Source organism: Trichosurus vulpecula, chromosome 7 (genome assembly GCF_011100635.1).
Source record: "Trichosurus vulpecula isolate mTriVul1 chromosome 7, mTriVul1.pri, whole genome shotgun sequence".
Taxonomy (NCBI): Eukaryota; Metazoa; Chordata; class Mammalia; order Diprotodontia; family Phalangeridae; genus Trichosurus; species Trichosurus vulpecula.
The window spans coordinates 15,060,944-15,075,821 of NC_050579.1; the positions used below are offsets into that span (position 1 = coordinate 15,060,944).

General features: G+C 54.8%; 1 protein-coding gene across 1 annotated transcript; it reads left to right on the top strand.

Annotated features, from left to right (window-relative positions):
* Positions 1–1,642: 1,642 nt before the first annotated feature.
* CHRD (chordin) lies at positions 1,643–14,444 on the top strand. The gene is made up of 23 exons (XM_036765868.1): positions 1,643–2,029; positions 2,256–2,359; positions 2,806–2,935; positions 3,227–3,355; positions 3,545–3,644; positions 3,829–3,916; positions 4,368–4,509; positions 4,932–5,072; positions 5,253–5,335; positions 5,419–5,566; positions 5,854–5,960; positions 6,117–6,236; positions 6,877–7,033; positions 7,232–7,452; positions 7,990–8,103; positions 8,187–8,516; positions 8,634–8,727; positions 8,854–8,910; positions 12,820–12,923; positions 13,505–13,607; positions 13,758–13,912; positions 14,067–14,163; positions 14,314–14,444. Exons 1-23 carry the CDS (start codon positions 1,714–1,716, stop codon positions 14,364–14,366), a joined length of 3,093 nt encoding a protein of 1,030 aa, XP_036621763.1. The 5' UTR covers positions 1,643–1,713; the 3' UTR covers positions 14,367–14,444.
* The last annotated feature ends 434 nt before the right edge of the window (positions 14,445–14,878 follow it).

Here is a 14,878-nt window from a genome sequence, read left to right on the forward strand (position 1 = left end):
GTCTGTTCCCTGCTCCCTCATCACTTGCTGGTTCTGCCTCCTTCTGCTCCGTATGCCTTCCCCTCTGTGATAACTGGCATCAGTTCTGTAGACATCCTGTATGTACTGACTTTTCAGGTTGTCTCCCCGTTAGAATGGAAGCTCCTTTAGGGGAGGCACTGTGTTTCCTTCCCTTTGCCCATCTCCGGTGCTCAGCACAGGGTCTGACATAATGAACTTGCTGATATGATGGAGGAAATAACTAGGTCTGTGTGTACTTATGCTGGCGGGCAGTGGTGTGCCCCAGCCAAATCCCGTGAGCTCTGAGCTCCAGAGAGTCGGTCGTTAAATTTTCAGTGTGAGCATTTACATCTCAGAAATAGGCTAATACTACAAACGGAGTCTTGATTTATTATTTTGTTGATTAGGCTTAAGAAAGTGATGGATAAAATGTTACTAATACAGATGAAATGTAAAAGGTGTTGTTGTTATTGTGGAGATCTGGTTGTTAAACATTTACCAACACACCACTGTTCCTTTCCAACTTTTGGTTCAAGATTCCCCCTTGGCTTCCTTCAGCTCCTCTCTTCAGTTAGTGTTCCCTCCTCAGTAACAAGGCCTAAACCCTGGAATTTTCCAGTCTAGCCAGACAAGATGTCTTTTCAGATTAGGAAGGGGGGGTGGTGGCTGTGAGCTGAGGTAGTGGGGTGTGTGTGTGTGTGTGTGTGCCTGCAGGTGGTGAGCAGGGAGGCCAACAGGGTTACAAAGTCAAAATGGGAGGTTCTGACACAGACAGAGCCCAAGGAGCTGGGAGGACGGGAGAGCGAGAGCAGGCCACGCTTGGCCTTCGGCTGAGATGGTCTCCTAGAAATACTGAACGGGAGGAGGCAAGCAGGCTAGGTTGCTGGTGGGGGACGGGCCATCCTGAGAAAAGCCGCCACTGCTCCCCAGAGTTTGGGGAGCAGAAAGTATCCAGAAAAGAGGCTGAGTCGAGGGCAAGGCAGATGGATCCGGGTGTGGCGTGTGTCTGTAGCGGGAGCAGAGCTGGGAAGAAGCAGGAATAGAATGGGGGAGGGTAGCGGTTGTAACTGGACTCTGAGTAAAAGAGCTGAAATCTCCCGGCCAGAGACAGGTGTTGGGGGTCTTCCCTGTGCTTCCTCCGAAGGGCTGTCCCTGAGCGCTGGCCCCTGAGCTGTGCTCTTTCTCCAAGGAGAACCCCACTTGATCCGGCAGCCCCAGAGCTCTCCCCGGGATGTCTGAGACACAGAAGGCCCTCCCATTTGTATCCCCTCAAAGGGGTGTCCCCGGCACCTAGCTAATGGTCAGTGCGTCTCTGGCTTCTCCCGCCTCCCCCCAGGTGGCGTCCCCTGGAGGAGGGGGGGCTATGGGGGGCTCCCGCCCCGCCCTCGCGTAGGGACATTCCCTCCCCTGGCCCCCCTCCAGCCCCTCCCTCCCGCTCTGCCCCTCCCCTCCCCCAGCTCTAGCGGGCCGCGTCTGCAGGGCCGGACCCCCCGGGCTGGGCTCGGCCCGGCCCCTCGCAGTGTCGCCGCTGCCGCCGCCGCCGCCCCGTTTGCTGACGAGGAGGCCCCCGGCCGGGGCCCTGGGCGCCGGGCATAAAACGGGCCCGGGCCGGGGTTGGGGCCGGAGCCGCCGTCCCCGGGCAGCGGAGCCGCCTGGAGCCCGCGTCTAGGCACCGTCTGCCCGCCCTGTCCCGCCCGGCCGGCCGCCGCTGTAATGCCCGGCCAGCATCGCAATTCCCCGCTCAGCTCGGCCCAGCCCCGTCCCCGGCCCGGCCTCGGAGAGATCCCGGCTGGCCGGCCCGCCCGACCTCCTCTCCTCGCGTCGCCCGCCCCACCCGGCCCGGCCCAGCCCGGGGGCTGCCTGCCCTCGCCGGCCAGCGTCATGCGTAGCCTCCCGGGTCCGCCGGCTCGGTTTCTACTTTTCGGGCTCCTGGTGCTGGGGTCTCGGGCAGCCCGCGGCTCCGGCCCCGAGCTCCCCCAGCTGCCCATCCGGCCCGAGAAAGAGCCGCTGCCCGCCCGGGGTTCAGCAGGTAGGTGGCCACGGGTGGCGCAGGTGCCCGACGCTGCTGCGGGCACGGGACTAGGGGGCACGTCTGGCACGAGGCGAGGCGAATCGAGGCGAGGCGAGGAGAGGAGAGCGGGAGCTCGGAGGGGCGAGAGGACGTCAGCTGGTCGGCTCTAGGGAGGGAATAGCCTCAGGGCAGGAGGGAGATGGGCAGGTAGGTAGCGGCTGCCATCTGAATGCCCATCTTGCAGGCTGTTCCTTCGGGGGAAAGCTCTATGCCCTGGAAGAGACGTGGCACCCGGACCTGGGGGAGCCCTTTGGGGTGATGCGCTGCGTGCTGTGCGCCTGCGAGCTGGTGAGTGGTTCCTGGGGCACGAGGGACCTTAATTGATGGGCAAGGGTCTGGGAAGCCGCAGTTTGGGTACCATGATTTGGAGGACCTCAGACTGCCGGGAGCGGAGATGTGGTGGTGGTGATGGAGCGGGGTGGGGGAGGTACCAGTCCTCCAGGGCACATTTTGTGGACTACCTCCGCGAGTATGTGGGGAGCACGAGAGAGGGAGGGTGCCCAGGTTTCTTCCCTTCCTTCCTCATCTCAGGGCACTGGGGTCTTCGGTTGGTCTCTATTGAACCTCCGTAATTCCCGACCGCCCTGTCTGTTCTCCCTCCTCCCCGTCCCGGATGCTTGGAGGAAGGCCGCCCCCATCTCGCCCCCAATACCCCAAGCGGACTCTCTAGTCTCTGGACTGTCCCCCACCCCGGTCCTGACCGCTTTCCCTTCTCGTCTCCGCTTTGGCCGCAGCCCTCTTGGGGTCGCCGTGGCAGGGGTCCAGGACGGGTGAGCTGCAAGAACATCAAACCCGAGTGTCCGGTGCCCAACTGCGGGCAGCCTCGCCAGCTGCCGGGTCACTGCTGTCAGACTTGCCCCCCTGGTAAGGCCCGCCCCCGAGGCCCAGGCTCCGCCCCCCATTCCCCCAGTGCCCAGACCGGCTGATCCTTGTTCCATTCCCTCGCCCCTACTGCTCGCTGGCTTCAGGGCGGAGCCAGGGCCACGGAGTTCTTCCTCCACTCCACCTATACCCCTGTCGGGGTGGCAGCCCTTGGGAGGTTGGGGGAGGAGGTGGTCCCAGGGGACCCTCCCCCTTCTGCGCCTATCCGCTGTTCTTGGCTGGGCCGAAGCTTTTTTGATTCTTTCTCTTCGATCCTCCTCCGCTACTGACCAGAACTGACCCCTCCCGAAAAGCAGCACTCTGCTTCGGCCTTCGAGTACCCTCGGGACCCGGAGCATCGCAGCTACAGCAGCCGCGGGGATCCTGGAGCTGAAAAGAGGGCCCGAGAGGATGGTCACACGGGTAAGGGACTGGCACGATCAGGGGCCTGGCGGGAGGATGTGTGCGGGCAGGCGCACGGGGTGGGGGGGACGGAAATGGGTGGCTATTGGCAGAGCCACGGAGGGCGCTCAGGGCCCAAGGGGGCTCAGCTTTGGGGGCCTGGAGAAGCGAGGTTCCTGAGTAGGGCTCAGGGCTCCTCCCTCCCTGCAGACTTTGTGGCGCTGCTGACTGGCAGAGGGTCGCAGGCAGTAGCCAGAACCCGGGTGCTGCTGCTGCGGTCCACCCTGCGTTTCTCCGTCTCCTACAGAGGGTGAGTTGAGAGGGTGCAGGGTCCACCGAAACTAGGGTGCTAGATTGTGCTGGTGTGGTGGTGCCTGAGGGAAAAGCAGCTCAGATCCGGGTAGCCGATCGGGAACCTAGGGAGGAGTTGACAAGGGGGCAGAGGGCACCCTAGGAGCTCCTTGCCTCCCTACCCCTCTCCTTCCACTCTGCAGGCTGGACCGCGTCACCCGAGTTCGATTCACAGACCCAAGTGGCAACATTCTGTTTGAGCACCCTGCTCCCCAAGCCCAGGATGGTTTGGTGAGACCTTTCCCCAGACCTGGACGCTGTCCTGCCCCTCCCCGACCTGCCTGCTCCCTGGGTCAGGCTGCAGGACTAGGGTAGGGGTGGAGGTTGGGAGAGGGGTGGGGGTGGTTTGATTGGTGCCAAGAGGACCTTGTCCATTTGCTTATCAAATCAGAGGATCATAGATTTAAAGCTGGAAGAACCCTTCCAGACCACCTTAGCCCAACCCTCGAATTTCCTAGCTAAGGAAGCAGAAGGTCAGAGAAAGGAATGACACAGGTAGTAAGCTGGGTCTGAGTTTTCATTCAGGTTTATGAGTCTAAATTCAGGGCTCTTTCCTAAAAGTCTTCATCCGCCTGTGCCTGGGTCCCACTCCAGTCTGCTTGTTTGGGGTGCTGTCTATTCACATCTCTCTCTGTGTCTCTCTGTCTCTTTCTCTGTCTGTCTCTCCATCTGTCTACTACAGGTCTGTGGGATGTGGCGGGCACTGCCCCGGCTCTCCCTTCGGCTTCTTCGGGCTGAGCAGCTGCACGTGGTGCTGGTCACACCCACTCACTCCTCCGGTGAAGTCTGGGGGCCCCTGATCCGACACCGGGCATTGGCTGCAGGTGAGGACTGTTGAGGGGGGGGGCAGAGGGGGAACCTGTGAGACGCTGAGCCCTAGCTTGGAGAACATAATTGCCTCATGACCCCTGTGCATGATTCCTGTTACTTCCCTGACCAAAACACCCCTCTCTGGCCACCTTCCCTCTCTATGTGTTATTTTCCGCTATTAGAATGTAAGCTTCTTGAGGGAGGGGCCCTTTTGCTTTTTGTATTTGTATCCTCATCTCTTTGTGCAGTGCCTGGCACACCATAAATGCTTTATTTGTCCATCCATCCATTCATTCATTCAAAGGGAAGCCCTAGTCTCAGCAGAGGGGGGATCTTTTTGCCCCCCCCCCCTTTTGAGTCAGTGCTGGAGAGATATGGGTTGGGGTGGGAAAAGGGGAGGCCTGCTTTGAAATTCCTTTCCTCCCCCTGTACCCAGAGACCTTTAGTGCTATCCTAACCTTAGAGGGTTCACCCCAAGCCAACACTGGTGGGATCGCCCTCCTCACCCTGAGTGATACAGAGGACTCCCTACACTTCCTCCTGCTTTCCCAGGGCCTACTGGACTCTAAGAATGGTGGTGAGTGAGAAGAACTGGGGGAAGGCCCTCGACAGGGTTTGAGGAAGACACTACCTGCAGGAAGCCTCACATCTTTCTTCCAGGGAGCCAGGAGGGAGGAGGGGGGAGGGCATGAGTATCTAGACCCTGGTCAAGGGGCCACGTATAGAGCAGACAGGCCCCCCATCCATGTTTCTTCAGGATCTTTCCACACTCCCCTTCGGCTGCAGATTCAACATGAGGACCAGCTCCTCCGAGAGCTCCAGGCCAACCTCTCTGCCCATGTAAGTGCCCATGCCTGTCCTACTAGCCCTCTCCCTCTGGCCCCAGCTCTGCCCTTCCATGCTCTCCCTCATTCTGTCTCCAGGAGCCTGGCTTTGCTGAGGTATTGCCTGACCTTACGGCTCAGGAGATGCAGTGGCTAGCTCTGGGAGAGCTTCAGATATCCCTGGAGAAGAAGGAGGGCCCCGGCCCCCGGATCAGTGGGCATATCACTGCCAGGCAGAGCTGTGACAGTGAGTAACTGGCTGCCTGGGGCCACAGCTGGAGGGGCAATGGCTCTGGGAGAGGGAGTGCTAGTGGGTTTTAAGATCAATAGGAAGATGATGGAGGTGGAAAGGCCCATCCCAGTCCTGAGTGGGGAGAAGGCAGTGGGGAAGGCAAGGTAGCATCTCGCTGAGTCTTCAAGCCTGGATTGAAGTTATAGGCCAAACCATTGGGACTCATTCAGCAGAGTTATGGTCACGATCACGGCCTGAGTCCTTCCTACCCCACTCCTCTCCATCTTTGTGTTTTTTCAAAGCCCTGCAAAGTGTCCTGTGTGGTGCAGATGCCTTGGTGCCGGTGGAGACTGGTGCGGCAGGCTCAGCCAGTCTCAGGCTTCTGGGGAATGGCTCTCTGCTTTATCAGGTTAGGGGCTGCCAGGAGGGAGTCGGAGGACAGCCAGCTGAGATGGAGGCTGGGCATTTGAGGGTCTGGGCTGGATGTGTTTCATGTTCTGGCTGGAGGTTGGAGACTTTGGGTTCCTGACCCTCTTCCCCTCTGTGTCTTGTCCCTGGCCCACAGGTGCAGGTAGTTGGCACAGCCAGTGAGGTCACAAGTGTGACCCTGGAGACCAAACCTCGGAGGAGAAACCAGCGCAGTGTTCTGTGCCAAATGACCAGAGGCCAACAAGAAGGGCATATGGTGAGGGGATCCTAGGGAGCGCAGGGCTGGGATGCAAGTTCAGAGGAGCTCTCCCCTGGGCTGAGGAGGCTTAATGAGGGCTTCATTTATTTTTTTAAAGATTTTTTTTTTTTGGCAAGGCAATCGAGGTTAAGTGGCTTGCCCAGGGTCACACAGCTAGTTGCGTGTCAAGTGTCTGAGGCAGGATTTGAACTCAGGTCCTCCGGACTCCAGGGCCAGGACTCTATCCACTTTGCCATCTAGCTGCCCCTGAGAGCTTCATTTTTTTAAAATGAAGTTTTATTTATATCTTTTGCTTTTACATCACCTAAATCTCCCAATATATCCTTCCCCCTTCCCCTCCTAGAGAGCCATCCTTTGTAATGAAGAAGAAAAAAGAGGAAAAAGGAAAGAAAAGTGCATCAAAACTAACCAACTCTGAAAAAGTCTGATATTTTATGCAGTGTTACATTCACCCCAGAGTCCCCCACCTCTGCATATACAATGAGGGGTGTATATGCATGTGTATGTGTGTGTACATGCATGTGTGTGTATGTTGTGTGTATATGCTCAGATCCTAAAGGCTTCTTCTTTATCTCTGCTGACCCTCTCCTCTCCATCCCACCCCATGGGCTCTCCCTCCCCTGCCTGGCTTTGCCAGGTACTGGGCATGTGTCCAAGTCTAGGTGCCCGGGGAGTTCACATGCTGCTACAGAATGAGCTGTTTCTGAATGTGGGCACCAAGGACTTCCCTGAGGGAGAGCTACGTGGGCATGTTGCCACTGTGCCCTATAGTGGGTACACTGCCCGTCAAGATGGTGAGTACCACAGTGCTTTCCCTCACTCCATTCCTGGTTTGCCCCTGCAACCTTATGGTCAGGAGGGTGAAGTGTCTGACTTTCAAGGCATGTGGGTGGGCACCATGGGACAGAATCTCCCTGTAGGAAGCAGGCTGAGGTTGGTGCTCTGGGTTATGAAAGCTCCTCTTCTTACCTTGTGCACCCCTCTCTTTCTAGTGCTTCCTGTGCCCTTGGCAGGCGCTCTGGCCCTGCCCCCCATACGAAGCCAGGCTGCAGGGCATGCCTGGCTTTTCCTGGATGGGCACTGCCACCTGCATTATGAGGTCCTGCTGGCTGGGCTCAGTGGTTCTGAGCAGGGCACTGTCACTGTCCACCTCATTGGCCCCCCTGGCCTTCCAGGGCCCCAACGCCTGCTGAAGGGATTCTATGGTCCTGAGGTGAGTGAATTCATTGAGGATTAATGGGGAGCATTATGTGGGCAAATAAGGAATGGTCCATGGCCCTCCAGGGAGTGAGGAATATGGATTTCATCAATTCTACACTAGCTGGGCCCCTTGTAGGGGAGAAGGAGGGCTGGTGGCCCAGGTGCAATGGAAAGATCCTGGATTTGTACTTGGAGGTCCTGGCTTGGAGTCTTGCTGATGCACCTTGTGACCTTATCATCTTGGGCATGTCCCTTCCCCTCAGCTTATTTTCTGCTCTGTGAAACCAGAGGGTTAGACCAGAAAACCTCTCATTCATTGACAGAGTTGGGAAGATGTTGGCCTTAGAGGTAAAGGCTCTATTCTGTGTGATATTGAGAACACTGGACTTGGAATTGGAGGACATGGGTTCAAGTCCTGACTTCACTTACCATGTGTGTCACCTTGACCAAGTCACTTTCTCTGTACCTCAGTTTCCCTATCTGTAAAATTAAGGGGTTGGACTTGATGGCATTTGAGGTCCCTTCCAGCTCTGTGTTTCTGTGTTTGTAGGCCCAGGGGATTGTCAAGGACCTGGAGTCTGAGTTACTGCATCACCTGTCCCAAGGCATGGCCTTCCTGCTGGTCAGCACCAAGAGCAGTCCCCGTGGGGAGCTTCGGGGACAGGTAGGCTTTGTGGCAGCCCAGGGAGAGGGAATGGGAGGGAGCAGACTTCTGGATTTATCCACTGGCGATTTTTATCCAACCAGGTGCACATCCCCAACCAGTGTGAGGTGGGCAGCCTGCGGTTGGCAGCACCCCTGCCTGAAAAGGTGGCTCCTGATCTGACGGTGGCTGCGGCACCCATGAGATTCCTAAACCCTGAAGCACCAGATGTGGTAGCGTCTGCGATGCCTGCGTCCATGGGCCCAATGGAGGCCCAGCCCATGCCAGAATCTTCTGTGTCAGCAGTCTCTAAGACGGGTGGGGGCGGACACCTCCGTGATCCCAACACTTGTTTCTTTGAGGGGCAGCAGCGCCCCCATGGAGCCCGCTGGGCTCCCAACTACGATCCAGTCTGTTCTCTCTGCACCTGTCAGGTAAGGCTGCTGGATAGGGGGAGATTGGGAAGGAGGTAACAGGGGTGAGGTGAAGGAGGGATTGGAGATTAGGGAGGCTAGTGGGTTCACTCCCCCCTTTGCCATCTCTCCTGACAGAGACGAACAGTGATCTGTGACCCTGTGGTGTGTCCGCCCCCGAACTGCCCTCACCCTGTGCAGGCTCCAGACCAATGCTGCCCCGTTTGTCCTAGTAACCAAATAGGGATGGGGGGAGGTGGAGGAACAGAGGAGAGCAACAGGAAGTGGGAAGGGGGAAGAGGGAAGTTTGGAGGACAGGAGGGAATTGACCCTCCACTCTCTGCCTCTTTGACTGCAGAAAAATCGGACGTTGGAGACAGGCAAGGGCTGGATCGGAGTCGGGACCCGGGAGAAGGTGATGGAGGATTTGGGGTGGGAGATGGGAGCCGCTGGCGGCTCTAGGAGATGGGAGGGGAGGGGAACAGAAAGGTATGAGAGCAGTGGGTGTGCAAACTGGTCATTAAGGAAACCAGTTTTGTGGGGGGCAGATCAAATCCACCTCCTCCAGTTCTCTTGAATTTCCCACCCTCCTTCTGCCCCAGCCCCCAGCCCATCTGCTCCAGCAGGCCCTCACCTTCTCTTGTCTGGACTCTGGGTAGCAGACTTCTAACTGGTCACCTTCAACGTACTTCAACTAAAGCAACATTTCCTGCGCATAATTAGTGCTAGATGGATGTTCACCAGTGTTATTATCACTGTCCCACCTTGGCAAAGAGGCAGAAGGAGGCGCCTTGTCGTGGTTCTTCTTTGGGGCCCAGTTTGGTGATGAGAGTCTTTCCACCTTGGGCTTCAGTTATTTCACTGCCGTCCTCTCCATCTGCATTGTGGTCATTGCTGTCTATGTTGTTTTCCTGGTTCTGTCAACTTCACTCTGTTTCAGTGTCCAGAAATCTTCCCAGGTTTCTCTGTTGTCATTTTCCTCCTCATTTCTTACAGCACAACGTTATTCCATTCTGTTCATGCACCACAACTTGCTTAGCCATTCTCCAGTTCATGGGCATCTACTAACAGAGGGAGAGAGAGAGAGAGAGAGAGACAGAGAGAGAGAGAGAGAGAGAGAGAGAGAGAGAGAGAGAGAGAGAGAGACAGAGACAGAGACAGAGACACACACACACAGAGAGACAGAGACACAGAGACAGACAAACACAGACAGAGACACAGAGACAAGAGAGATAGATAGAGAGAGACAGAGACAGAGACAGAGACACACACAGAGAGAGAGACAGAGACACAGAGACAGACAAACACAGACAGAGACATAGAGACAAGAGAGATAGATAGATAGAGAGAGAGACAGAGACAGAGACAAAGAAAGAGAGACAGAGACAGAGAGAGAGAGAGACAGAGACACAGAGACACACACACACACACAGAGACAGAGACACAGAGACAGACAAACACAGACAGAGACACAGAGACAAGAGAGATAGATAGAGAGAGACAGAGACAGAGACACACACAGAGAGAGAGACAGAGACACAGAGACAGACAAACACAGACAGAGACATAGAGACAAGAGAGATAGATAGAGAGAGAGACAGAGACAGAGACAAAGAAAGAGAGACAGAGACAGAGAGAGAGAGAGACAGAGACACAGAGACACACACACACACAGAGACAGAGACACAGAGACAGACAAACACAGACAGAGACACAGAGACAAGAGAGACAGAGACAGAGAGTGAGCTAGCAAGAGAGACAGAGACAGAGAAAGAGAGACAGAGACAGAGAGAGCAAGAGACAGAGAGACAGAGACAGAGAGAAAGAGAGAGATAGGCAGAGAGACAGAAACAGAGACAGAGAGAAAGAGAGAGATAGACAGGCAGAGAGACAGAAATAGAGATAGAGAAACAGAGACAGAGAAAGAGACAGAGAGAGCAAGAGACAGGGAGAGAGAGCAAGCAAGGAGGAGAGAGAGACAGAGAGAGAGAGAGAGAGAGAGAGAGAGAGAGAGAGAGCCACAGAGACACACAGAGAGAGACAGAGACAGACAAACACAGACAGAGACACAGAGACAAGAGAGATAGATAGAGAGAGAGAGACAGAGACAGAGAGAGACAGAGACAGAGAGAGAGACAGAGACAGAGACACAGAGACACACACACACAGAGACAGAGACACAGAGACGGACAAACACAGACAGAGACACAGAGACAAGAGAGACAGAGACAGAGAGTGAGCTAGCAAGAGAGACAGAGACAGAGAAAAAGAGACAGAGACAGAGAGAGCAAGAGGCAGAGAGACAGAGACAGAGAGAAAGAGAGAGATAGACAGGCAGAGAGACAGAAATAGAGATAGAGAAACAGAGACAGAGAAAGAGACAGAGACAGAGAGAGCAAGAGACAGGGAGAGAGAGCAAGCAAGGAGGAGAGAGAGACAGAGAGAGAGAGAGAGAGAGAGACAGACAGAAAGCCAGAGGGAGCCAGAGAGAGCCCTAATAGCTGTAGGGATGAAGAAAGGTCTCATGTAGGAGTCAGCGTAGGAGCTGTGCTTTAAAGGAATTGAGAGAAGCTACAGGAAGCCAGAAGTGAAGACAGAATGCATTCCAAATATGAGGGCCCACCTGGGCAAAGGCCTAGGTGGAAACAGGAGATGGAATGTCATGCATGGGGATAGTAGACCAGTTTGCCTAGAACAGAGAGCATATGAAGGGAAATAATAGGAAATAAGGTTAGGTGGAAGTCATCTAGTGGAGTCCTATAAATGTCAGGCTAAAGATTTTGCATTTTATTCCAGAGCTAACAGGGATTCAGTTTAGATTTTTGAGTAGGGAAGTGGCATAATCAGAAATGTATTTTGGGAATACAGTTTGTTGGCTCTATGGAAGATGGCAAGGGGAGAGACTGGGAAGGAGGGAGAACAGTTAGACCACAGTCCAGGAAAGAAGTGGTTGTGTTAGTGGAGAGAGGAGAATGAGCGTGAGAGACGAAGTTAGAATTGGCAAGATTCGGCAACTGACTGAATATAGAGGTTCTGTGGATTCAGACTTAGGCCGCTGGAAGGATGGGGGTGGCCTCCGCAGAAATCGGTCACCTTGGATTGGGTTTGAGATGCCTGTGACAGGACATCAGTTTCCCCATCTGTAAATTGAGAGGGTTAGACTAGATGGTCTCGGAGATCCCTTTCAGCTTGAGGGTTGATCCTATGGTCCTCTCTCTCTCTTCTCCACTCTGTCCTTTACTGGCTGCCCAAATCATCTTCTTAAGGCACACATCTGATCACACCATTGCTCTGCTCCAAAGCCTCTCCCGGCTCCTTACTTTCTCTCACCTCTTGAGCCTAGCATTTAAGGCCTCCTGGTGTCTGGCTCTTATTTCCCTTTCCACATTACACCCCAGCCTTGCTTTCCAGTCTCCCTTCTTGTCCTGCCCGGTCTTGCCTCTGGGCTTTTACTTGTGCAGGAAGGAGTTCCATCTCATTGCTGCTTGTTGAAGCCCTTCCTTCTTTCAAGACCCAACTCCACTGCCGCCCCTTCCAAGAAGCCTTGCCTAATCTCCCCCAGTTTAAAGCAATCTCTCTGCTTTCTCCTAATTCTTTCTATAGCCCTCTCTTCTGCACTCACCGCATTCTACCTTGACCTACTAATTTGTGACCCCTCCTTCCCCACTGAGAACTATAAGTTCCTTGAGGACACAGTCTGTTGTTTTTCCTCTTTGTATTCAGTGAATCAGTGGTCCAACGAGGATTTTTTAAGCTCCTATTTGTGCTGCGAGCTGGGGAAAGAACTGTGGAGCTTATTCTCAGTACCTTGGACAGTGCCTGGGCGCATAGTAGGTGCTTACCAAATGTTTCTAGAATTTAAATTTGACTCGTCTCCAGGATGAAAGATAAAATGCTTTGTTTGGCATTTAAAGTCCTTCGTCTCCCAAGTTTTCTCTTCTTTTTACACTGTTCAACAATCCAGTGAGAAGCGCCTCCTTGCTGCTCCTAGCATGCGGCACTCCATCTCCTGGCTGTCCACCATCTTGGCTTCATTGAAGACAGCTCCGATTCTACCTTCTACGGGAGACCTCTCTTGGCCTCCCCCACTGCTAGTGCCTTCCCTCTGGGATTTCTTCTCATTTGTATTGTATGTACATAGTTACATTAGTACATTAGAATGCAAGTTCCTTGAGGGTAAGGCCTGTGTTTTTGCCTTTTTTTGTATCCCCTGGTCTTAGCACAGTGTCTGGCACATAGTAAGTGCTTAACAGATTTTTCTTGACTGACTGATTTTGGTCTCCCTGAGCCACTCTGGACCTTGGGCCTTGTTTTCTCTCCATAGGCTGCTACTTTGATGGTGACCGGAGCTGGCGTGCTGCAGGGACCCGTTGGCATCCTGTGGTGCCCCCCTTTGGTCTCATAAAGTGTGCTGTCTGTACCTGCAAGGTACTGCCATGCTCCCCAGTTTGTCTCTAAACATGTGACCTTTGGGTCTCCTGTCCCTCAAGGGCCTTAGCATGAGTCAGTAGTGCGCCATGTCCGCCAGAGAAGCTGATTTGATCTTGGGCTGCATCAAGAGAGGGCTGGCCTCCAAGAACAAGGGGTGACAGTTCTGCCGGGCTCTGCCCTGCTCTGACCACATCTGGACTATTGTGTTCAGTTCTGTGTGGCACAATTTAAGGGCATCGACAAGCTGGAGTGTTGGGAGAAGGGCAGCCAGTGTGGCAATGGGCCTGAGTCTGTGTCATATGAAAATTGGTGGAAGGAGCAGAGGATGTTTAGGCTGGAGGAGAGAGAGCAGGGACTCAGGTGGTGGGTGGGAGGTGAGAGTGGGGTGCAAGGGCAAGGATGATTTCTTTGTTTTTATATCCTTGGCATCTGCTGCCATTCTTGAAACATGGTAGGTACTTAATGAATGCATGTTGCTTTGTATTAAGATGAAGTATTTGGGTTAGATGGGGCAAGTGGGCTAGATTTGCCCCTTTCATTCCTCCCTGTCCCCTCCAATCCTGCTGATTCTCCTACAGGGAGCAACAGGGGAGGTGCACTGTGAGAAGGTGCAATGTCCCCGACTGACCTGTGCCCAGCCTATCCGTGCCAACCCCACTGACTGCTGCAAACAGTGCCCAGGTGAGGGAGTCTTTCAGCACCAAATTCCTGGAAAGGGTGCTCTCTGCCCCAAGGGATATCTGGCATTGAGCCTTGGCTGGGAGAGGAAGGGGACCCTTCTCTACCTCTGAACCCTCCTCCTCCCTTGTCTCCCTTCCTCCGTCTGTACAGCGGGGTCTGGATCTCGGGCCTGGCTAGGGGACCCCATGCAGGCAGATGGGCCAAGAGGCTGCCGCTTTGGGGGTCAATGGTTCCCTGAGAGTCAGCGGTGGCACCCATCAGTGCCCCCCTTTGGGGAGATGACCTGTATCACATGCAGGTGTGGGGTGAGTTGTACATATGCATATAGGGGGGTTATAGTAAGAGGGTCACAGAAGAAAGGGCCTAGTGGGGAGGACTGGTATGGGATACATGGAGGGGCACAGAGATTAGGAAGAGAGACAGGAGGAGCCCAGGTGTTGCATCTTCTCCTGCCCCTAGGCTGGGGTGCCTCACTGTGAGAGGGATGACTGTCCCCCTGCCTTGGCTTGTGGCTCTGGGAAGGAAAATCGCTGTTGTTCGCACTGCTTGTCCCGAGGTAAGTGAGGAATCCATGGAGGGGTTCCTGCTGACTTGTAGGGATTCACGCTGAGAGGGGATCCAGGGACTTGGGACAGGAAGAGAAGTGCTGGGAACAGGAAACACACGGGCTACTGTGCCCCACCACCTCTCAATGTGTCTTCTGTAGCCTCTGAGACCAGGATGGAGCCGGAGCTGGAGAAAGAAGCTGGGGACTCATAGGCAACTGACTGAACAAAGCCCGTACAAGAAGGCCCAGGGCATGAGGGGAGTGGGCCGCCAGGATGAGAGAGGGGTGGGTGGGGATTATCCTTTCATCTATGGGAAAACCAATGGCAGCAGGGACCTCGTCTCTGCCACCCCCAGCCCCCACCTCTATTTGGGACTTGTGTCCCAAGCTGGAGCCAGTATCAGGCCCCCACACTGCATTGCCTGCTCTGCCTCTTCCCCCCACCCCACCTCACCAGTTGCCTAAGAGGCTCCTTCCCCTGGCCTTTCGGCCCCTTTGTCCCTCTCTCCTCCCCAGCCCCCTGTATATAGTGCCACTGGCTTTTTGGGATTTTTAATTTATCCTCACTCAGCACAAAGGCCCCTTTTCCCCCCAACCTCACTGTCCTCGCCCTGAGCTGAGCGGAGTCATTACTGGAAATATGTATATTTATTAAAAATTTTTTCAGTTCATGAGTCTGACATTGTCTTTTAGTTGAGGAAGGAAGGGAGAGCCATGGGGTGGG